Below are 23,720 nucleotides of genomic sequence, written 5' to 3'. Positions count from 1 at the left end.
AGAACGATGCACAAAGGCTTCCCTGGAAGTTTCCCTATCTGGAGGCACCTCTGGTAGGGCTGTGACAGGTCCAGGGATCCCAAGAGCCTCTGCAAAGGGTATATACGGACAGGAAGATCAGTGTTTCTTTTTCCACATCAAGATAAATGTGGAGATTTAATTCACACTTAGCTATGCTGGGAGAAACAGCTCTGGTGTGAACTTTTCACATTGAATCTGAGTTAAACCTCACACACAGACTCCCCGGCCATCTGAGGCGACAAGCAAAAGGCAGGCCAAGGAAATGGTTCAGGTGTCATAATTTTATTCTTATCTCCTGTCAGTCACGGACCAGGAAGGTGAGGCCAGGGAAGGGAACAGGCGCGGACCCTGGGAAACTTGGAGGAGCTGAGGCCAAAAGGACTGTGTCTGGCGGTATGTCTGCCCTCAGTCACTTGGGAGAAAGCTCTGGCTGCCGGGTGGTGCAGGGTGGTTTCCAGCAGACAGGCGAACAGTGTCCCAGAGATGTGACGATGCTTGGACTAAAGGGATCAGTCGGAGGCCGATGAGGAGAGAGGTCTGAGAAGAGCCGAGAGTGAAAACCAAATCCTGCCTGAAACCTCAGGCCACACAGCCCTTCTGCTTCTTCCCTGCAGAACCAGACCCTGCTTTTCCTCAGGCGGCCACCGAGGGGCAGCAAAGGGCTTGTGTGAAATCCAGCCCCCCCCCCCCCCCCCCCCCCCACCGGGCGAGCTGATAGCTCCTGGACTTGTCCCTTGGAGGCTGAGGGAGCGAGAGGCAGAGCCTTTTAGCATACGGGTATCTGTTGGATCTTGACTCCCCTGAGATTCCTGGGCTTCCACGGGCAACACAGGAGCCACACATGCACCTGGGAATTGGGGCAGGAGTCCGGGGAATTCCCTGTGCCTCCCAGGCGCCCAGCTACAATCCCAGGAGAGGATCTCTTGATCTGTCTTCCCCCGACCTCATCACAGATGGTCAGATTCCTGGCTGCCTCCAGCTCTGTAAAATCCAACTACCCCTTCCTGGGCCCAGCCCCACCCCTGCCAAAAATGTATGGGGCCAGCGGTCTCTCCTCTCTGCAGCTTGTGACACCTGGTCAGCTCAGGTTTCTCCTAATCCCACATTCCTGTAACACCTTCCCCCACCCCCTTCCTCCTTCCAAGGACCATCCAGGTGTTCTTGGGGCTCCTTCCGGCCTTGATGCAGCGGGGACGAGGGCACCGAGCCCTGACTCTGCTGCCAGCTCATTGTGTCCCGGATCCCTCCCAGGACCCAGAGCGGGAGACTGGACAGCACACGCTGCTTTGAGAATGCCAAGTTGCCCAGTCATGTTGTTTGTTGCTGAGGGCTTACCTCCTCCCCCAAGCTTTTGGAGCCCAGCCTTGGATAAGCTTCTCAATCCTATTTCTGCAAAAACTGTCCCAGGAAGAGGAGGACTTGGACAGGAGGATTCTGGGAAACATGACCAAGGCCCAGGCTGAGAATAGCAGCCAAGGAGTGGGGGAGTGACGCCTCTGGAGCTAGGACCAGAGCTCAGGAGAGGAAGTGAAGAAAGGTAGCAACTGCATAAGGAAGTCAGTGCAAGTAAGTGTTCTGGCACCTCTCTGGCCATGGTCTTCCATCTTGCTGATACGAAACTAATCACAGCTTAATACCATGAGCCCATCGGCAGTGAGGCCGCGAATCAGAAACCAGATTCCGGTTTCCCATCTTGTGCCCAGAAGGTGGCAACTACAAAGTACAAAATTTGGTGGTGGTAGTGGAGGGAGGGGGAGGCCAGGGGTGGCACTGAGGCCAACAAATCTCCAGAGCTGTCAGGGCCTGACTGCCCAGTCTCATTCCAGCCCCAACCTTGTCTGTCAGCTGTATGACCTTGGACTCGTTACCAGTCCTCGCAATCGCCTCAGCTTTCCCCTCTGCAGTCGGTATATGCAGGCTACTCCCTTTATAGGATTGTTTTCACGGACTGACTTAGACCAGCACAGAGTAGGCATCCCAGCCATGCTCCCAGTTGCCTTTGTCTCATCCACCAACACCACCATCGGTTCTTGGTTCCCTCTGTCCTCAAATACCCAAGGTGGAACAAAATTTCAAATGCTTCTGCTGTGTGTTTTGGAAGCTGGCAACAGGAAGGGTGGAGAGGGAAGAGTCAAAACAGACAGGTAACATACCTAGTCACTCCCTCCAAGAGCAAACAGAGCCCCCAGCACAGGGGAGAGAGGCGAGCCCTGGAGGGAGAGGCCAAGGGAAGGTGCAGGTATCTGAGCCTCCCTGACTCCACCCAGTAACTTTCCACTGGCCCAGAGTCCGCTGCTGGGTGCCGGCTACACACTTCCCCCAGGTGTGGCCCCCTGGTCCCCTCCCCAGCAGGGCCTGCAGGGGGCCGGGTGACTGACGCACACCCTGCCGGAGATCTCAGCCGCCTGGAGGCTGATAAGGAGACCCGACTTCATCACATGGGACCAGCTGGGGGGACTGGCCCTGGCTGTTAGCATCAGCTGAACAGCTTCCAGACTGGAGAGATAAGGAGATAAGGAATGGAGCGGGCTTAGGACTCCGGGCTGAATGGCCGGAGAAGCCAGGGGGAGGGACATGGGGGCACTGCCAGCTGAGGCCTCAGGAGGCCTGGCAGCAGATGGGGGAGAGTTTAGGAAATAAGAAGCGCACAAAGGCCGTGGGGCAGGGCAGGATTCCCTCCCACGGGGGCTTGTTCAGCAGCTAGAATAACCCTCCCTCTCCAGGAACATCCGATCCTCTAGGGCCCAAGCACTCCACTCAGCCTCAGGCGTGGGGTCGGGGGCAGCCCAGGGGATCAAGAGAAGAGGATGTGGGAATATGGGTCTCAGTCCCGCCAACCTCAAACACCCCCAGGGAGACGAAGGTCTGGGTGAATGGGTGCTACTACAGAGCCCACGCCTCTCGGCAGGCTGCCGACTCCCACCTCCCTTACAGCCCCAGGACAGGTAGGTCCCCACTTAGGAGCGGAGCCCCCTGTCCCCACCTCCTGCCCCAACAGTGCTCCATCATGGCCCAGGAAGCTAAACCAAGGCAAGTGCAGATGGCGCTGGTATCCCGTCCCTCTCCCATTGCCCTTGGCCCCAGGGCTCAAGTGCCGAGAACAAGCTGCTGGTCCCAAAGCTCAGAGAGGACTGGCAGTCTGGGACAACCATTTGGTCCCCCCCACAGCCCCCCACCCTGCAGAGCAGCCTCGCCTCATTGCCCAGCTGTCCTCCCACCCCCTTCCTTACAAGGGTCAGTGCCTGATCTGGAAGGAAAGAAGGGAGGAGTGGATTGGACACAGGACAGTGTGCCCCAAGGTCACACAGCTGTGGCAGTCTTAGGAGGAACTCTGGTGGGGTGCAGGCCTCAGCCAGGCTTCCTGGGGTCCCTTTCCCACATCTGGAATCCTGTCGGGCTCCTCCCACTCGTTCTGTGGGTCCTCAAACCCAGGGGAGCCTCCAGCCTTGACTGTGCACTTTGGGAGATGTAACTGGGGGGAAGGGGCAGCACAGGGGATGGTGTGACCTCAGTTCCACGGGGCCCCTGGTGGTTGGGTACAAGCTGCAGAGGGCGAGGGTGTGAGTGTTGGGCTGAGGGGAGGCCACAGGATGGGCTGGCAGCTAGTTTTATATCTGGGTTTGCAGGAGCACAGGGAGGGTCAGAGGACCAGCAAGGGGACATTCTTTGAAGGAAGGAAGGAAGGAAGGGCTCCTCATTCCCGGTTGGTGCCAAAAAGCTGCAGGAAGAAGGTGAAGATGTAGATGATGTCTAGGTAAATGTTGAGGGCTCCAAAAATATACTCCTCAGGGCTCAGTGAGTGGCGTCGGTTACCCATCAGCAACTGGGTGTCAAATGCCAGGAACTGAGGGAAGGGGGAAAGAGAGAAGTCAGAAAGTCCATCACTCTGACACTGACCAAGGGGGCCCAGTGTCCCCACCCAGGCCCTCTCCGATTTTGTTACCATCATATACGGTTTGGCCACTCAGTGACCCTCCTGGAACAGCCCGAATCTGGAACTTTCCCAACACCTTCCATCTCTAATTAACACCTGTTTCCCAAGTACCTACTATGTGCCAAGCACGGGGAAATAGTAAAGAACAAGACAGACAAGATCCCCGACCTCATAGAGCTTAGAGTCTAGAGGGGAACTAGTTATTAGTATGAGTGTAACCAAAGAGAAATGCGAAGTGCCACAGGGGGGTGGCCGGTAATAAGGAACCTGACCCATGTGAGTTTGACAGTGAGCTTGGGAAGGCTTCCTGAGGGAGGGGACCTTCAAGCTGAGGCCTAGTCCTCTCACCATTGCTTCAGAGCCCTGCCCTTAGAAGATGAGTGAATGTTTCATGTAACAGTGAGGAGAAAACAGGTACTTCTTCTGTGTTTTGCAGAAATTAGCCCACTTAGTCCTAATAACGTTCCTCGAGTAGGGATTATTCCCAGAGGAAATCGAGGCCCAAAGATATTAAGTTCTCACCTGAGGTTACATAGCTGGGAAGTAGCAAAGCGAGGATTTGAACCTGAGCAGGCCGGCACCAGGGCCCCCACGCTTAGCCATTGTGTTCCACTGTTCATGGGCAGCACCAGGGGTTAATGTGTTTCCTGCCAGGAAACACTTTCTCCCCAGGGCACCTTCTTGGCCTCATGGACCAGGAACAGTTATTCCCTTAGAGGCAGCTCCTCTCTGCCACCCTGCTGCCCCCTTACCAGACCTTCCTACTGTCGACACTGAATCCTACTCCTCCCACTTAGCTATTCTCTGGGGTCCAAGAATAGGAAGCAGAACAGCCGCAAGAAATGGCATATGACACTTCCCAGGCATGGTGTAGTTTTCTGGGAGAATGAAGCCAAAAAGTTCCACTAGCGACCCAAAGGTTATGAGCCACTGGTCGACCCGGGATTGGGATTCTTAAAATGCATTCACATTCTTGTTAACCAGGCTGTGCCCGGCTCTTCCGTAACTTGTGTGTGGAAGACCTGTGTTCCTTGGGTCCTCTGGAACGTTCATTAGGCAATAAATACGTGTAGGGCAAGAGTTGGTGCAAGTGATTTGCTGGCAGAGACACCATGTCTGCCTTCCGGGCTCACCGCTTAGGGGGGAACACTTCCAGACGCTTGCAGCAAAACTCAGAGGCCACCTGGGGTGGCTCAGTCAGTTGAGCGTCAGACTCTTGATTTCAGCACAGGTCATAATCTCATGGCTTGTGGGATCGAGCCCCGCATCCGTCTCTGTGCTGTCAGTACAGAGATGCTCTCTCTCTCTCTCTCTGCACCCCCCCCCCTTACTCTCTAACTAAATTCATAAACATTAAAAAAAAAAAAAAAGAAACCTTGGTAAATTCCATTATTAGGGCTGCTTGAGCAGGAGGAAGGTAGCACAGGAGAGGTGACATTTTGCCTGGGCCTCAAAGGATGAGTAGGAGTTTGCTACACAGAGAAGGCATGGGGAGGCGCGGGCCATGGTATGAAAAGTGAGGAATTCGGTGTGGCAGAAGCAGTGGGGCAAAGGGACAGAGAGAAAGGGACTAGAGCTCAAGGGCCAGAGGCTCCAATATGGAACAGCTCCAGCATGGGGGGACATCAAGGCATGACCCCCTCAAAGGTGGGAAGGGGGAGGTTGATTATGAGCACGGGCTTGGAAGTCTGACCGACCTGGACTGCAGCCTCAACTCTGCTCCTCACTAGCTCTGGGACCCTGGGCAAGGCAGCCTCCCTGAGCCCAGGTCTGTAAAAGGGAGATGAGTGTGCTTGCCTCCTGAGGCCGTGAGAATAAGATAATGCACACCAAGTGGCTGGCAAGGTGCCTGACACGTGGTACGAACTTAATGGACGTGAGCTATTAATGTGGCTTTATAGTTGTTACATGCAGAAGGAGGGGTGCCCCTTTGAGAACACGTGTATGCTGCTGCTGAGAGCCAGGTGTCTCCAACAGCTCATCCAGGAGGCGGAAATGTTACTAGGGGACGCTACGCAGCCTTGACAGAAGGAACGCGGAGAGCCACAGCCAGGGCTGAGGGGGGTTGTGCCAGGCACGTCAGGCTCCCTGAGTTCAGCAGCGTTGAGGGAACGGTGCATGAGAACGCAGGACTGGAGTCGGACCGCTCGGGTTTGAGTGCCGGTTCCACCCCTCAGTAACCATCACCCACTTGACCTCAGTGTCCTCCTCTACCAAGTGGGACAGTAATAATGACCACACTATGGCATGGTTTTGAGGGTAAGTAGATGTATGTGGCCTCAACGCTTATTGTTCTTTCGTATCCTGTCACTTCGTTCTACTCGGCTCCTTCTGAATAGGATTCGGATTCTCACATAAATTTGCCCTCTAAAGAGAGAACGCGCAAGGAGAGGGACCGACTTGAATGCTACAGGCTGCTTAGCAGTCATGCTGCCAGCATAAGTTAATAAATTGCTGATCTGGCTTATCAATCAGTGGCTTGCTTGGTTGATTTCTCAGAGCCTGGTCACCCCTGGGTGAGCTAATGAAATTGACTCTCTCAACCTAGAAGGCTCGGACCCAACCAGGTCTGGGGGTGGCTCCTCCATGGAGCACCCACCCAGGAGGCCTCCTACAGCAGCCAGCAGGCTTTGCTCTTGGAAGGAAGAGGAATGAAGTGATTTCCGCCCCTGCCCTTGGCCTATAGCCACGGATGCTTATCTACGTGGTGCTCTCTGGGATAGCCTGCCCCAGATTCCAATACCATTGCACCTGTCGCTGCAACTTCATGCCTGCGAGTCAGCTGCAGGCTTTCCCTCATTTAGTCCCACCAATATTTATTGAGCACCTACTATGTTCCAAGGAGCTTGCCTTCAGAGAATTGACAGTCTAATGAAAGCAAATTATCAGAGATTACATTATGAGCTTGCATTCATTACAGGGGCAAGTAGCCCGATAATCTTGGGTGTTGGTAAGCATCGTTAACTAACGTTTTGGTTGCGAGTGGATATCTTGGTTATAGTTAACATCTGGCAGCTAAGATCTCAGCTGATTTGACCGCTGACATCTGAAAGGACACGGGTACTTCCTAGAGTTGGTGGCCAGCTGAACACAAGAGGAGGAGCATGTGGGAGGAGGAGCATGGGTTAGGGGCAAGAGGCAGGAGTGGGTCTAGGAGGCTATTAATTTACATCTGAGTTGCCCTTTCACACACTAATCCTTTATCTCATTTCTGTAGCCCAATATGCCCTGGGAGGTGGGAATTACTATCACTATTTTACATACAAGGAAAGGAGTCTCAGAGCCAGTGAGTGGCTTGCTGATGGTCATTTTTCTTCCGTGCCGGGGGACATCAAGGCATGACCCCCTCAAAGGTGGAGAGATGAGGGTGATTATGAGCACGGGCTTGGAAGTCCGCCTGACCTGGATTGCAGCCTCAACTCCGCTCTTCACTAGCTCTGGGACGCTGGGCAAGGTAGTGACCATCTGTCTCCTACTCTGATAGAGAAGCAGGCAGAGTGGGCTTGCAGGGGGAGGGGGCATGCACAGAGGGCAGAGGAGCCAAAGGCAAACTTTCCTGGCTCACCCTGTTGGCTGGGCCCCCTGGCCACACACTTGGCCTGACCCTGCTGTGTCCAGGACCTGGACTTATGTCTCTTGTCCTCTCCTCCCAGAGGTGAGGCTGGGGGAGCCACGCCATGGAGAGGCCAGCTCAGAGCCAGCAACAAACAGGCACCGGATGCAAAACGCTGGCCTTACAATGTGTTGAGTCAGCATTAAAAAAATAGCTTGTGGACCATGTCCATCCTACAGAAATGCCAGCATGAGTGTGCAAAACAGCACGCCCAAGGCCATTTACAGCAGCGCCGGTTCTAACAGTGAAATACTGGAAACCCTAAACTCTCAACTAGGGAATGGTTAAATAAACTACGGGCAGCAGCACCAAGGCAGAAACATCTCTGATATACGCTATTATTAGAAAAGAACAAGCTGCACAAAAATCTGCCTCATACGATCCCCTTTCTGTAATAACAACAACCCAAAAACTCACAAAACTATATGTCATACAAGCCTATATAGCAAATACCTATAAAATGCATGTAGAAAGGTCCAGAAGGAGACAACTGATCGCAGCACTTACCACTGGGCAAGGCAGTGAAGGACATGCAAATAGCATTTGCTTTATCTACATACTGTAAGATTTTAAAAACTGAAATATGTGAACAAATGTCTTCATATTTTATTTAATTAAAAAGTTTTATTTTTATTTCATTTTCTATTTTTAGGGAAAGAGAAAGCATGAGCAGGGGAAGAGGGGCAGAAGGAGAGAGAGAGTTTCAAGCAGGTTCCCTGCTCAGCATGGGAGCCCGACACAGGGCTCGATCCCACAGTCCTGGGATCATGACCTGAGCCGAAATCAGGAGTCGGACGCTCAAACTACTGAGCCACCCAGGCGCCCCTAATAAGAAATTTTTAAAAGAAAGATTACAGTAACATACAAAAAAGTTGCTGAACCTTCTGAGGAATCTGGGGCACAAAGAGTGTGAGGGACTTGCCCACCTCACACAGCCAAGAGGACAGCTCAGATCTTCTGACCTCAAATCCCATTCTCCTTCCAGCATGTGACACTGCTCTGGGATCCGGTGTGTGTGTGTGTGTGTGTGTGTGTGTGTGTGTATGTGTGTGTGTGTGTGTGTGTGTGTGTGTGTGTGTGTGTAGAAGGCTGGAAGAGGTGGAAAGAGAAGCACAGAACTCAAGGCTAGCTGAGGCTTCCTGGGGGGCTACAGGGAGCACTGGACCCATCTGGCCCTGCCACCACTTTCTGGGCTAGAGGGTGAGCCTGGACTTCGAGGATTCTGCAGGAAGAGGATGCCAGCCTCAAGCCCTATGCCTTTAAAGGCTGGGATGCAGGACAGGGTGAGGGAGTAGGGGAGCAGAGGAGAGGCACTGAGTGGAGACCTGGGTCCATTTGTGGCTTGGTACCAACAGAAGTTATTTCTCTTGTCTTCACTGACCTGAGTGTCAAAAGTTTAAATCTTACATCTTCGGGAGCACCTCTAGGCAGCCACTGAAGGAACAGGATCTGGCAGGTGTGTGAGCCAGAAGGCCTACCCCAGGATAAAAGGGGAGCAGTGTATGGAAGTATGTGGAAGAGCCCATGTGTGGTCCTCTGAGGTAGGGCATGAATGTAATACGGTGCTTAAGAACATGGACTGGGGAGGGGCACCTGGGTGGCTCAGTTGGTTAAACATCCAACTTTGGCTCAGGTCATGATCTCATGGTTCGTGGGTTCGAGCCCCGCGTCGGGCTCTGTGCTGACAGCTCAGAGCCTGGAGCCTGCTTCAGATTCTGTGTCTCCCTCTCTCTCTGCGCGCCCCCCCCCCACTCATTCTCCCTCTCTCTCTCTCTCTCTCTCTCTCTCTCTCAAAAATAAATAAACATTAAAAAAAAAAGAACATAGATTGGGGAGTCACACAGACCTGGGTTCAAATCTTGCAACTGACTATCACTAACGGGTAATATCATCGGTTACTAATGATGCACCAGTCACTTTGTTAAGTGCTTTGCATATGTTAATTCACTTTCAACAACCTACATGTTGGGTACTATCATTACCTGCATTTTAGAGATAAGGAAACGGAAGCACAGGGAGGTTATACGATTTTATCAGTTCACACAGCTAGAATACGGCAGAGCATGGATTTGAACCCAAGTACTCTGCTCCAAAATTTGGTGCTCTGAGTTACAAGGTTAACATTTACGATAAGGGTAAAAGTTACCATGGTAGTTGAGAAACTATCAAGTTCCAAGTGCCAGGCTGTTTTCTTTTTTCCTTTCATGTATTATTTAATTACGACCACGACTTTGTGGAATAGTTCATATTAGGCCCATTTTAAAGACGAAGCAGGTGAGGCACAGAGGAGTCAAGTAACCTGCCCAAGGTCACAGTGGTAAGAGGATGAGCTAGATCCTGAAAGTCATTTGGGTGCGGTGCATGTGGCCACCTGGAGGGCTCCCCTGGCCCTTCTCATAGCACCTCTTCCTGGTTCTGCTCTGCATCTGAGAGCAGTGACTCCTGCCCTCCCTGCCCCAGCATGCCAGTTAGACACTCCTCTGCCCAGCTCCTTACAGGGACTCTGAACCGCCCCTCCCTCAGTCCCCCACCCCTGGTGGTGGGGGGGTGGAGCTGGGAGGAGGACTCCCTCCAGTTTAAGGACTCCCTCCTTAAACTGTCTCCAGGTTAAGGTATTGGTTTGAAGGGCTTGGTTTGGGCAGGGCATGGGTTCCTGAGGAGGACTGCCTCAGGAAGTGAAACCGAGGTGGGTCCTGGGAGGGGGACACCTAGTGCACTTTCCCCCTGAAGGAGCAATTACCCGTCAATCCACGCTCCCTGCTGCTGCCCTCAGAGGAGAGCGCTCAACTTCGGAGGGTTCAGATGAGGCCGCAGGTGAGGTGTCAGGGCTGTTTTAGTGGTGGGTAGCAGAACAGAGAAGGTTCTCACTAGATCTTTCCGGCTCACGTAAAAAACTGAGGCGAAAGAGCCTCTGAGCTCTGAATGAAATAAAGGTAAGTCTAAAATAAAATGATACCCCTGCCTTGGGTTTGGGTAGCCATTTTTGCTTTTCAAAGTGTTTCTCTAATTGTGAAGAAGGTAGGGCATATATCACAGCCCTGAGTAAAAAAGCAGGGGCGGGGGCAAACAGGAGTCTCTTTCCAGAATCCTCCAGATGCTGTGCGGCTGGCCTAGGCCAGTCAGGGGAATCAGGGACACAGATTCTCTGCTGGGGTTGGATGGAAGTAACTGCTGAAAGCCTGATCTCAAAGGTTGAGAAAGCCTCCCTGGGTTCTTCTGCTGTGGAGGGAGTCAAGCAGCAGGAAATCTCTGGCCTCTATTTTCCCACCTGTGAAATGGGACAAGGAGATAGAGTCGAAAGAATAGCTGGACTGAGAGTCAGGAAAATGGGGCTTTCATCCAGCTTGGCAGCTAACACTGTGTGTGTGTGTGTCTGTGTGTGTGTGTGTGTGTGTGGTTTACGAGGGTGCGTGTGGGGTGGGGAGCATGCTGTCTCAGGGCCTCAGCGCAAATAGGTCCCTGCCAGCACTAAGGACTCACCTCAACACTCCTTTCTTGCAGGGACTGAGGACAGAGGGCTGTATGTATCTTCCCCATGGGCAGGGCCAACACCTACAAAGCATCTTTCTACCTCAGCTTCACTCATCCAAACACCATCAGGCCCTGAAGCATCCAGTACTGACCAACATACCTGTTCTTCCTGCCACCCTGTCCCCAACTCTGGCACTCTGCCTGCAGTGGTCTTTTAACTGGTCTCTCAGGCTCTGGCCTACCCACACAGCTTCTGGCTAATCTTCCTTAAAACACAGAGACCGTGAGGGGCCCCTGGGTGGCTCAGTCGGTTAAGTGTCTGACTTCAGCTCAGGTCATGATCTCACAGTTTGTGAGTTCGAGCCCCGCGTTGGACTCTGTGCTGACAGCTCGGAGCCTGCAGCCTGCTTCGGATTCTGTGTCTCCCTCTCTCTCTGCCCCTCGCCCGCTCATGCTCAGTCTCTCAAAAACAAATAAACATTAAAACACACACACACAGACTGTGATGTTTTCTCAGGTCTCCAATCCATCCAGGCCAGGCAGGGGACAGTTCTGTTCGTATTGGGCTTGTCGCCTAATTTCCAAAGTCCCATGCTTAGTTTCTTTCCTAAGTCTCCTGGCTTGGCTTCCCGGTTTAGGTGGCTGGGAGATCCTAGCTTCCCCAAAGAAGGACACAAGTACTGAGGCTCAGCCACAGCGGGAAACCTGCTGGCCAAGCCCTTGGCCCAACCCGCTCTCTCTCCCTGCCCCAACCCTCCTGCTCTGTCCCAGCCCCTCCACTTTGCCCCATCATCTCACCCAGCCAAGCCCTCATACTCCCCCGCCTGACTTTCCATAAGCCACTATAAAAAAAGCACCGAAGGAGAGGGCACTAGTGGGGTCAGGAGGATAAGCCCTGAGGTACCTGCGGGCTGACTCACCCACTTCTACTGGCATTTGGGTCTGGTGCCCAGTGAGGGGTATGAGATAGGGGTGAGGCAGAAAACCCAAAGCCTCTTGAGAATGCACCAAGGCTGGATGGGTGAGGCCTAGGAGGGGCCTCTTCCTCAAGGCTGGACCTCGGCCCTAAGAAGCCTGGGCTCCCCACCCCTGATCTCAGCCTAGTCCAGCTCAGTGGCCCTGCCCTCACAGATGGTAGAGACTGTCAGAGAGGGGCTAAGGTATCTAGGAGAGAAAAACCATTTGAATTCTAACAGCCCTTCCAAGGCCCAGGCTGGGAGCATTGGGTGGGTCCTCGCTGGAGGTCTGGGGTCTCCTCTGAGGCTTCTCCCCTTTCTCACCCACCCTCCTTGTGGCAGCTGGGCAGGGATGCTCTGAGTGTGTCGCTGGGAGGGCCCCTCGTGGTGCTAAGAATTCTCCACAGGCTAGGGTGGGAGATGCCGGGATGGGCAGATGAAGAGACTGGGCGTGCTGGGTGCTGGGGATGGGTTGGAGCTAGGGGACCACAGCTTCCACAGGACAGAACTGATGCAGGAAGTAGGGTCAGATTGAGGTCAATGGCCTTCTGAGTTGGGGTTCATGGAAGGGCCCGGAGACTGTTCTTGTGGGGCTGGGCCTCTGATGGCCTCTGTCCACCTAAAACTCAGAGGAGGGAGGGCAGTGAATCCAGGGCCCTCCTCGGCTCTCCCCTACCCCAGGGGCCCCAGGGAACCTGTGCAGGTCTTCCCTCCTTTGGCCCAGGTGAACAAGGTCAGGAGGTGGAGCTGGGAGATTCAGAACAAGTGCTCCTGGCCATTGTTTACATAATCTGGAGGAGGAGCCCTAATGAGACATTAACAGCTAATTAGGCACCGTGGTTCCTCCTCCCCTGTGACTCACCGAGCAACTGAGGCTTTCTTTCCCTGCTCTGACCAGCATCTCGGCCAGTCCTGGCCCCTCGGACATGCCTCTCAGGCACCTATTCGTTCCATAAACATCAAAGGGGTGCCAGGCACTGGGGATGCAGTGAAGTAACAAGCTAGACAAAAACCCCTGCCCTCAAGGAACTTACATTCTGCTGGAGGGAGACAATCAACAAACAAATCAGAAAAAAAGGATGAACAGTGCTGTGGCGAGAAATAAAGCAGGGAGGAGGAGTAGGCAGTGTGTGCGTGCGTGTGTGCTCAGTCACACAGGATTGTAAATCAAGCGAACACTTGAAGGAGGGGACACAGGGAACTGTGAGTGGATCCGAGGGGACAGATGGAGGCATCTGCAGGTGGAGAGGCCCCGGGCTGGGAGTGAGCCTGCCGTGCTCAGGGGCAGCAAGGCGTTGCACATGGCTGCACCAGAGCAGGCGGTGGGGGGCATGGGAGGAGGTGAGGTCAGGGGGGACCTGCAGGCCCAGGAAGTCATCCCTGGAGGCCCAGCACAGGAAACATGTGACCTCATTCACACTTAACAGGATCGACCCGAGCTGCTGCACTGAGCACACACTGTGGGGGCCACGCCAGTGGGAGGCCACGGTGGCAATTCAAGAGGGGGACCAGGGAGTAGCCATGAAGGTGGAGACAAGTGGTCAAATTCTGCCTAGAAGGTGGGGCCGATAGAATTTGCTATAGGGCCAGAAGTGGGGTGTGAGGAGAGCGGAAGAGTGGAGGATGTCAGCAGGGCGTTTGACTTGAATGACTGGAAGGACAGAGTTGCCATTTACAGAGATGGAGAAAAGGCTGTGGGAGAAGCAGGGGTTCAGCGAGAGCAGGCGCTCAGTTTCAGACATATCAGGTTTGGGGTGCCTATTAGGTTTCCAAATGCGGATACTGAGTGGACAATAGGAAATTCGAATCTGGAATTCTGGGCTGGAGATCAACTGTAGGGCCATCAGCATAAACGATGGTATTCAAAGTCTTGAGAGGATCCTGACTTGAAAGATCCTGTAGAGAGTGAGTGTAGAAAGAGAGGAGTTGATGGCCCTATGGTCCTCGGTGTGAGCAGGGGGACAGGAGAAAGACAGGACAGCTGGTGGCCAAGATGCCCAGGGAAGAAGGTGCTTCTGGGTGGAGGAATGAGCAACTGTATCAAACAGGCTGAGGGTCTGGCAAGATGAGGGCTGAGAAATGACCACTGCTGATCCCGCTGAGAGCATTAACAGGGTGAGAGAATTCGAGAAGGATTGGGAGGAGAGAAAGGAGGAGACAAATTGGAAATACAGGTATCCCTTGCTTTCTGAAAGTTTGAGTTACATTGTTTCATTTTTACCAAAGACCTGGTAGTACCTGATTTCGCTAGCCAAAAGAAATCCAAAGAGGATTTTCACTTTTACAAAAAAAATGGCAGGGGGGGGGGTAGCATTCAGTATTTGCTTTGCAGTGAGCTGTTATATAGAGGCGGCACACCCAATGATAGAGGCAGCATGCACCCCAGACAACGAGTGGCACCCCGGAGCTCCTTCCCTGGGAACTACACCCAGCATCTGGGCATCAAGCCGCCACAGTTTTGAGCGGTGTCTGTGAGCATCTGTGTTTTATCTCTATTTTGTGCATCATGTCAGCAAGATATGTCCTAAGGTAGCAGAAAAACCTAAGAGAGGCTATTTTGGAGGGGGGCTGGGATACTCAAAAATTTTTTCATAGACATTAGTTGCTTCTTCGCTTATACCATTTTAGCTTACAAAGGTTTCATAAGAAGGCATTACTTTTGGGGGAAGCTTATCATCAGTGTAGATTCCCTTATAAGGATTTTTGCTCTAAATGGGGGTGCTGCAAAGGGATGTGGGTCAAGAGTGGTGTGTGTGTGTGTGTGTGTGTGTGTGTGTGTTTCCAGATAGAAGAAATTATAGCCTGTTTCCATGCTAATGGGAATAGTCCAGTAGAAAGGCCAATACTGATGGGGGCGGGGCGGGGGTGGAACAGGGGGTTTGCTGGAAAGAACTTCCAGCCTCTTCCCAAATCCAAGCTAATAGGAGTTGTCTTCTTTGAGGGGGACCACAGGGGTGCTGGAAGTGGCACCAGGCTGGGCACAGGACACCTGGGTCCTATCTCACATCTGCCAACTCTTAACACCCAGGGCTTCGGATGGGGAAAGCAGGTCTTAATAACATCAGTGCTGCCTCCTTCCCTGGGTTGTGGTGGAGATCCAATGAGGTAATAGGTGTGAAAGTGTTTTCTAAAATGTAAAGGGTGGAACAGATGGCTGGGATTATTTTTACTATTTTAACAACACAAGGGATTATTAAACAAATTTAAGGGATTACTATTCATCCAGCCTTCCTTGTATGTACAGCCTTCCTGCTTAGCTGACATACTGGCTGTGATCTGATCCACAGGAAGCCAAGTAAACTCCCCTACTCTCCACTGATGCTCGCCGTGCTCCCCTTCTGCCCTGCACATTGACCCCTCTTCTTCCATTTGTCCCTGGCAAACACTGTCCTCTGAAGCCTCCCGGGTTCACTTCCCCCCATGTGACCCTGCATTTCTCTTTCCTCTTGGTCTTATTCCCCACCCCTTCCTTTTCATTGAAAGAACTTTTTAATGTTTATTTATTTTGAGAGAGAGAGAGAGAGAGCAGGGGGAGGGGCAGAGGGAGAGAGAGAGAATACCAAGCAGACTCTGCACTGTCAGCACGGAGCCCGACACGGGGCTCAAACCCACAAACCGCGAGATCATGGCCTAAACCAAAACCAAGAGTCCATGGTGCAACTGACTGAACCACCCAGGTGCCCCTCATTGGAACTTATTTTAAGTAGGTCCTGCCTGGAGGAAAGAGAGTATTGGTGAGGGAGCCAAGAGAAGTTAGTGCTGCATGGTGACCTTTCTGGTTTGCCCGAGATTTAGGGGTTCCCTCAAGCAGTGGGACTTTCAGTGTTCACACTGGCAAAGTTCTGGGTAAACTGGGAGAAACTGGTCAGCCTAGCCTTGACCAAGGCCACACTTAGTTGATATGCCATCATCTTGCCAGGAAACAGGACAAACCATTTAACTTCTTTGTGGTCCAGTTTTCTCATCTACGAGAGGAAGGGCTTGAAGTTTCACTAGATCCCTTTTTAGTGCCTTCAGCACTAAAACATTCCAACGAGGGACAGGAGGGTCTGGTCACTCCTCCTGCTGGTGTTGGTGTTTACCTTGTGTGCCCCCTGAGAAGAGGTCACCGAGATGAGCTTGCCCACCTGGGCGGGTCCCAGAGCACCATCACATTCAGGTGCCCACCTGAGCAAAGGGCCTGTATTGGGCTCTTCCAGGCAGATGTCTATCCCTGGCTACCTCCTGTCTCCTGGGCATCTCCCTGGGGCCGTCCCGAGCTCCTCCCCACGTAGCCTCATACCCAGAATGGGGCTCTGCAGCCAGACCATCCAGGTTGTCACTCTGGTCCCCTGCTTCCTAGGATGCTGTGTGAACTCGGGCAAGTCGTTTAGGCTCTGAGCTTCGGGTTCCTCATCTTAACCTGATTACAGCAGAAGCTATTTCACAGAGTCATGGTGAGGGTTAAATGCACATGGAGAGCTTGTTGGTGGGGGGAGGCGTTCAATAAATACCATCATCATCATCACCACCAACACTCTCAGTTTGGTGACAACAACCAAGACCACTGGGGATCTCCCTTGCTCCAAGAAGCCTTCCCAGATTTTCCCTAGGAGAGCAATGACTAGCTTAGTCCCTGTGGCCAGGGCACCCTCAATCTCTCACCCTTGCAAGCAGCACTGGCCCTCCCCAGGAGCTAGGGGTGCCTCTTCTCAGCTCTGTCTAAAGCTCCAATCCTGTTACCACCTTCTTTCTCCCCTGCCCAGATAAGCTGGTGTATCTCAGAAACCAGAGAGCATTCCCTGAAGGCAGCGCTGAGCCTTGACCTGCCCACAGGAGCTTTACAAGGTGTCAGGGAGGAGGTCCATGAGGAAGACGGGGATAGTGGAGGGGCTTGGAGAGGTGATCAGAGGCTGAGAAGGCGGGGCCCCCAGGGAGCCACACTCACCAACGTAAACACGCCTGCTCCCAGAGCGGCATACACAGCGTGGAGCCAGGGCACCTGTGGAACAGATACAAAATGGGTATAGGGTGACAGGCGTCAAAGGAGGGCTCAGTCCAGAGACCGGGGGATGTAGCACAGACCTCCCTGGTGGGTTCCCTCTCTCACAGCAACTCCCAACCCTCCCCAGCAGTCCGGAAGACGCCCCAGGACAGAGAGGGGTCCTTGATTCTCTGTGTGCTCAGGGTGCGTCTGGGGAGCCCCAGGGAACAGTGATCAGGGAGGGACTGGCAGGGGAGTTCCCAGCTGACATGTACTTGGTGTTCCCTCCATACACAGCCCCGGACTCAGGCTGGTCGAGGGAGACTCAACCTGTTGAACCCCTGCTGTCCTCCCTGCCTGAGTCTGGCCTCAGGCCACTACCTGCCCCCCCCCCCCCCCCCCCCGGCAGACACACTCATCCCTGTCCTACGTGGGGTCTGTCTGTTCCTCTGTAGGGGAATTCCCTCCCTAGCTTTGCCTGGAGGCGTAAGGGGCTCAGAGGTCTGTGTGTGTGTGTGATGGGGGGATGGGGGATCCTATGGAATCCCTGCCAGCTGTTCATGATGCGATTGCTTGCAGTGCCCCTTCCCAACCTTGGCCACCCCTAGGTCTCCGGGGCACCCAGCTGGGTGTGGAAACCCTGCAGGTTTCAGCCATGCCTCCCTCCACGGGGCCTTCCCCCAGAAGATTCTTGGAAACAAAGGCATCCCAGTAGCCTGACCTGGATCAATAAACGGTTCTTTGAAGTTTGGAAGCCACTTGCTATAACTGCCTCTCCCCCATCCTAGATACACAGAGGGCCCCCAGACCAGCTCCGGCCCCTCCCTTCGTCAACAGGATCCTGGGAATTGCCAAGGAAATGCCAGAACCAATCCTGATGTCCTGGACTTGGAGCCAATACCCTGCGGACTGGGGCTGGGCAGGATGGGGTGGGGGGAAGGGGGAGTGGGGAATGCCACTTCTAGCCTGGCAGAAAAGGGGCAGTGGGGGGACCATGCACCAAAGGTGGTTAAGAGGAGTCCTGGGCGGGGGTACAAGCACTGAGCCCTTAGCAGGAGTCTAATAGCTTCATCCCCTGGGTTCCCAGGATTAAACCTCAAGCCCCTCCTGTGATGCCCTTGGTCTGCCCCTTCTCCACCTGCAGCACACTGACTGCCTCAGTCACCCCTGAGCCCTGTGCCGTCCAAGCTGCATTTCCCAGTGCAGGCTGGACAGCTTAGATTTGGCTGGCCCCATGGACACCGTAATGGGGTGGGGGTATGCTCAGACCCCCACTGCCCCACCTCCTGCCTGCCTGGCCAGCCAGATTCTGGCCCCCTGGACTTGGCTGATCCCTCATGGGCCCCAGGAGGTCCTTCTTCAGGGCCCTTCTGGGCTTGGTGGCGCCATGGAGCTCCTGCGCTCCGGTCCTGGCCCAGGGTTTAAATGTGCTGTGGCTTCTCCCTCGGCCTCACCTCCCCCTTAGAGGGGAGGATGAGAAAGGTGAAGCCGGATGTGGCTCATGGTGTGAGCAGATGCCCACGCCTGCCAAGAAAAGCCTCCTTGTTTGTTTGCTTACACTGCCAACCAGCTCAGGGCAGGTGCCAGGAGGGCTGGACAGGATGACAAGCTGTGGGCCTTTGGCTCTGGGCCTTCCCTGGAAGGTGGGAAGGAAATGGCACCCTTGGGCGAGGTGGGGCTCTCCCTCCCTCCCCAGGGGCCCCACTGGGAGACCCGGGGACTCACGTATTGGAAAGGCAGGAGGATGGCCAGGATGAGTCCACTGAAGAAAAGAGTCATGAGCAGCACGAAGATCACACCCTGGCAGGAGGTGAAGTCAAACTGCAGGGATGGGACAGGTGTGAGCCATTGGGCTGGCACAGAGTGGCTTGGCACTCCTGGGGACCCCTGCTGGGTGGTGTGCTGGCCAGAAGGCTGAGCCCTAAACAGCAGGCTGCTGTCTTATGCTCCCTACCTAGAACCTGGCGTCCCCCCTCCTCCCCTCCTTCAAGTGGCCTCCCAGACTCTACACACCCCTTTCCCCCTCCCTAGCCAGGGACCCAAGCTTGGAGCCCCCCATCCCATAGGCCTTGTCCCACCCATAAGCCCCAGAGCTGACCTTAGTCTGGAAGCTAAAGACGGTGACTGAGAGGCAGACGAGAGCCGTGATGCCCAGACACAGCAGCACAGATGTCGTGTTGTAGTAGCTGCAGGACACAGGGCCGGGGGGCTCAGCTTCAGGCAGGGGTCCTGGTTTCCCTCCGCCCTCCTCCCAGGCCCACCGCCTTCTGTGGAGACTTGATCCCTCAACCTCTGGCCCCCAGCCTCTCTCCTGGGTTCTGCCCTCCCCAGCATGCTTAGACTCAAACTCCTCTTTGCAGAAGATGGAGAGGGGTTTATGCTGGTGCCAGGGAGGTTTACAGGGAGTAGTGTGACCACCCAGGCTGGGGTCTCTCAAGCTGCAGTTTGAGAGAGAGGTCATCTTGCTCTCCTCCATTCCCCACCTCCACCCCCTGACCTGGCCAGGTCCTGCCATCACTGTTCAACGGAGTGTGCGAGAAGAGGGCTCCAGGCCAGTGTTTCCTGCCTGCCTGGACCTCCACCCTCCCTGAACGCTCTCTGAAGGGGTGTGTTCAGGGGCAGCTCCCCTCCGAGAGTGGCCCGTCCCCTTCCACCTGTCCCCTTTACCTGGACAGCATCCCAGTGAGGTAGGCCATGGACAGGGTCTGGAAGGAGAAGCAGGATGAGGGAATGCTCCAGAATCCAGCCTTTGGGGGCCCAGTCTGGGCCTCCACTCCTTGGGCACACCCCTCAACTCTGCATCAGCCTCGCCCCCACACATTCACTTCCACAACTCAGGCCTGGTGAGGAGCATCCCGACGGGCCTGCACTAGCTGTGTTCCCTTCTTCCTTTTGCAGCCCTGCTCTTCCCTCCTCTCTATGACCTACTCTTCTTTATCCATTGCTCCAGGATGCCACATTCAAACCTCTTAAAAACAACATCACAAAGAAAAGAGACAATGGCTGGAGTAAAGGGTGGGGGAGACTAAGCCTATTTGGAAAGAGAGGGTGGGATGTCTTTGTGGTAGAAGGGGGGTGAAAATACCCCGGCCTCCACCAGTCACCTCCCATTGGACATCCGCAGCCCAGACTTCCTGGCCCTGGAAGCACCCCCCGCTTCCTCCTCCCACTATGTGCACTCAGCATCTGTCCCCAGCCACCCCCAGGTCACTTACGAAGATGGTCAAGAGAATCAGGTTCCAGGGGAAATGCCTCCTGTAAGGCAAACCACCGAGTTCAGAGGAGATGGGGGGGGGGGGGGGGTGCCGGCAGCCACGGGCTGGGTCACTGCAGCTGGGAAGGGGGGGCCTCTGCCTAAACCCATCCCCACTCCTTGGAGCCTCCTCCTTCAGCCACACCCCCAGGTGCCCCCATCTGTTGGTCCACACCACCCTGTTGCCACCTGAGAGGCGCCAAGGGAAGGAGGGAGGGGCAGGCTTGATGGAGCCCAGAGGGTAGAGCCCTCTCAGAAGTTCACAGCACACTGGCAGCAGGCAGGACTGGGGCCAGAGCTTTCGAGATTCTTTTCATGTTCCCACAAGTTGTTCCTCAAGCCATCACATACCTAGGTCCAGAACAGCAGGCCAGGGTCAGATAGGTGGCGAAGAACACAGCACTGTGAGAAACAGATGGGCAGTCAGCCCGTGCCCCCTGAGGCCCCTCCACCCAGTCCCCTGCTCATTCCACTCTCTGCTCCCCCCACCCTGCCGTCCACAGGCACCAGGTAGTATGATTGGGTCGGGGGAACGGTGTTTAAGACCTTGGTCGTCCTAGAACCTGGCAACGGGCAGGATGGTGGTACAATTCCAAAAGCCAGGAATGGGAATTGGGTGAGCCTGCTCCTGGAAACATGGAGTCTTGGGTGTCATGGACAGCTGACCACCCAATCCAAAGTGGCCTTCCCAGACACTCCCAATACTTCATACAGAAAGCTCGTATACGGTGTTTTCTAGGTGCCAGGCAGAGTTCCAGGTGCTTTATGAAGACTAATATAATCCTCATACCTTCTTGCTCCAGAGTCCTAATTTATCACCACTGCCCCACGCTGCCTCCTTCAGTCCCCTCCCACCTTTCTCACTACATGTAATAATCTTGTTACTTTATTGGTGGTCTACCCTACTAGGCTGCAAGTGAATCAGGTGAAGGGCCCTCATCTGTCCTGCCAGCGCCTGGCACAGGCAGAAGGTACCTGTGGTATGAATTTCTGGATCAGATGGCCATGTCCAGTGGAAGACTGGAAGGGAACTCAGGCACAACCCCAGAGACGGGGATTGAAGATCGAGGATTTTCTAGAGAGCAGTGGAAGTGACGGCCAGTCCGGGAGGTAGAAGATGAGGGGCTGAGGACCCAAGGGGCATGCTCACGCCTACCTACGTGGACGCCACCGCCAATGCATGGTCTCCAGCCCCCGGTGGACCCTGAACATGGCACCTGCCATCCTCGCCCACCTCCCTTCTCAGTTTGTCACCTATCCCCCAGAGCAGCAATTCCAACCATCCTCCCTCATTTGCAAACCCCCCGGGCTGCCTCGCTCCTGCAAGGTCTGGCCTGGTGTGTTCCAGAAAGATTTGAGATGGCGTGGAGCTCCCTTGGCCCCCTGCCTGCCACTGGCAAACGTAGTATCCCTTTCTTCTGTCCTTCCATCCCAGGCCAATCGCCCCAGCCTGGACTCTGGGCCCCACACCCTCAATGGCCCCGCCGTGTCTATCTCTATAGCATCACCTTTAGCATCTACCTGCACCTCTCCTCCTACACGAACCTCCTTAACCGCTCTCCATCTTCAACCAATGTCTTCCCCAGTTCCAGCTACTTCCACTTTATCCGCCCTCACAGACAAGCTGCTTGAAAAAGTCGTCCTCACTCACTGTCTCCTTCTTCATCTCCTCATTGCTCCCCAACCCCACAAACTCAGCCCCAGCCCCACTTAATGACAGCTGGCTTTGCCACATCCCCGTGGCCTTGTTGAGTCCAAGTGATACTTGTCAGTCCCTGTCTTGCCTAACTTTTCCACATTGGATCCCTCCCATTATTCCCCCGGTTCCAAGATGACACTCTCGGGTCCCCTCCTACCTCCTTGGCCACTCCTTCCCAATCTCCTTCAGAGTATCTAAATTTGCCCAGTCCCTTTGACACAGAGTCCCATCAGGCTGTCTCCCTTCATGCTCTCGCTGGGGGCTCGCTCATCCACAGGACTCCCCCTAGCAGGCAAATGCTCATGGCTCCCACACCCTCGTTTCTGATCTACGTGTTCCTTCTCAACCCCAGACCTGAATATGCAACTGCCTACTGAGCAGACATGGCCATTCAGAAATGCTCCAAACCCAACAGGTTAGGAGTGAACTTGCCCTTCTCCCTGCCCCTGCTCCTGTGTCTCCTAGTGCAGGGGACATCATGCACGTCCAAGTCGCCCAAACAGAGAGCTCAGCATCCTTGACTCTCACCCAGCCTCGCCCGATTAATCACCTGGACCTGCCAATCCTCCTACCCAGGCAGCTCTCAGATCTGTCACCTTCTCTCCATGCCCAATACCACCCTTTTAGGTGGGGCCACCTCTCTCCATCTGGTCCTGCTGCCACCCCTGCCTTCCACCCTCCAAGCTACAGGCAGATCCAACCGTGAGACTTCCTTGTTTAAAATTACCAAAGACCTGGCAAGGCCCTGCTTCATGTGCCTCCCTGAACCTACCTCCCTGGCCCACCCTTCCCTGCACTCCGCTCTTCCTCCTCTCTGCACCCTTACAATGTGCCTGCCACACTCTGCTCCTGCTGGAAAGGACCGACTGGCAGGGAAGCCTGAGGCCTGGGTTAGAGGGGCTCCCTCCACGCACCACGGACATTCCTCAACCAAGGCCTGCACCCTCACACCCTCCAGGCCTGTTCATCTGAACCCCCACCCGGATATAGCATCTGGAGCAACCTACTCATTTTGCATTCCTACCATTAAGCGGGAGCCTGGCAATGGTTAGGTGGCCTTTAAATACTTCTGGATGAAAGGCAAAAGAATAAGGGATGGAGAGGTGGAGACAAGCCTACTGGCTTTGGCAAATAGGACGCCTCCATTTTCACCTTCTCCTATTCTTCAGTGGTCTCGAGTGATGTGGAACAGTTGTCACAGTGATTGAGGGGTTCTTAGTATCGGGGGCCAGCGAAGGACAGTGGAAACATCCTGCCCCAGTTGAGAAACACTCCAGCATCTGCTCTCTTCTGGTCTCACTTGAGTCATTGGTCAGTCACTTGGGCAATAATAATAATGATAATAGCCTTGTCTATGTGTGTCCTGGGTGTGGGTCCTGTCTCCCCGCCAGACTGGGAGCTTCCAAAGGGCAAGGGCCCTGTCTCCTTTCCTCTCTGGTCCACAGCTCCTCAACCCTCAAGACCAGAGGTCACAGGAAGGGCAGAGGGACATGACCTGGGGGTTACAGGGCAGCTTTGGAGCCTGACATTCGCATTCATAGCCCAGCTCTGCACTCCTATTGTGTGAGCTTAAATAAGTTACTTAATTGCAGAGCGCCGTTTCCCCTCCTTTGTGAAACAGGAGCACTGGTACCGGCTCACAGGGGCTGTAGCAGGATTGACTTGAGGGCGCACAGGTCAAGCGTGGACAGGCCCCGGTACAGGGTAAGGACTTGAGAATGGGAGTTGTTAGTATAATGGGACTGGCAGCCTCCTGGAGAGGCTCTGAACCACCTCTCCCAGCTCTGGGCCTCACAGTTTCCTCCTCCGC

At 54.3% G+C, this 23,720-nt stretch overlaps 1 protein-coding gene across 2 annotated transcripts in view; it reads right to left on the bottom strand.

The window, feature by feature from the left end:
* Nucleotides 1–287: 287 nt before the first annotated feature.
* FAIM2 (Fas apoptotic inhibitory molecule 2) overlaps nt 288–23,720 on the bottom strand; it is a 33,825-nt gene continuing 10,392 nt past the window's right edge. For both annotated transcript variants that reach the window (XM_058742848.1, XM_058742849.1), the window contains 7 exons: nt 20,563–20,613; nt 20,174–20,213; nt 19,626–19,663; nt 19,057–19,144; nt 18,684–18,779; nt 16,923–16,976; nt 288–3,865 (listed from right to left, as the gene is read on the bottom strand). In XM_058742848.1, coding sequence (XP_058598831.1) covers nt 3,716–3,865; nt 16,923–16,976; nt 18,684–18,779; nt 19,057–19,144; nt 19,626–19,663; nt 20,174–20,213; nt 20,563–20,613 — 517 coding nt within the window. In that variant the 3' untranslated portion in view covers nt 288–3,715. The remainder of the gene's footprint in view (nt 3,866–16,922; nt 16,977–18,683; nt 18,780–19,056; nt 19,145–19,625; nt 19,664–20,173; nt 20,214–20,562; nt 20,614–23,720) is intronic.

The sequence above is a fragment of the Neofelis nebulosa genome, chromosome 8 (assembly GCF_028018385.1).
Source record: "Neofelis nebulosa isolate mNeoNeb1 chromosome 8, mNeoNeb1.pri, whole genome shotgun sequence".
NCBI lineage: Eukaryota > Metazoa > Chordata > Mammalia > Carnivora > Felidae > Neofelis > Neofelis nebulosa.
Note: the sequence above shows the minus strand (reverse complement) of the source record. Positions and strands in the feature narration are given on the sequence as shown.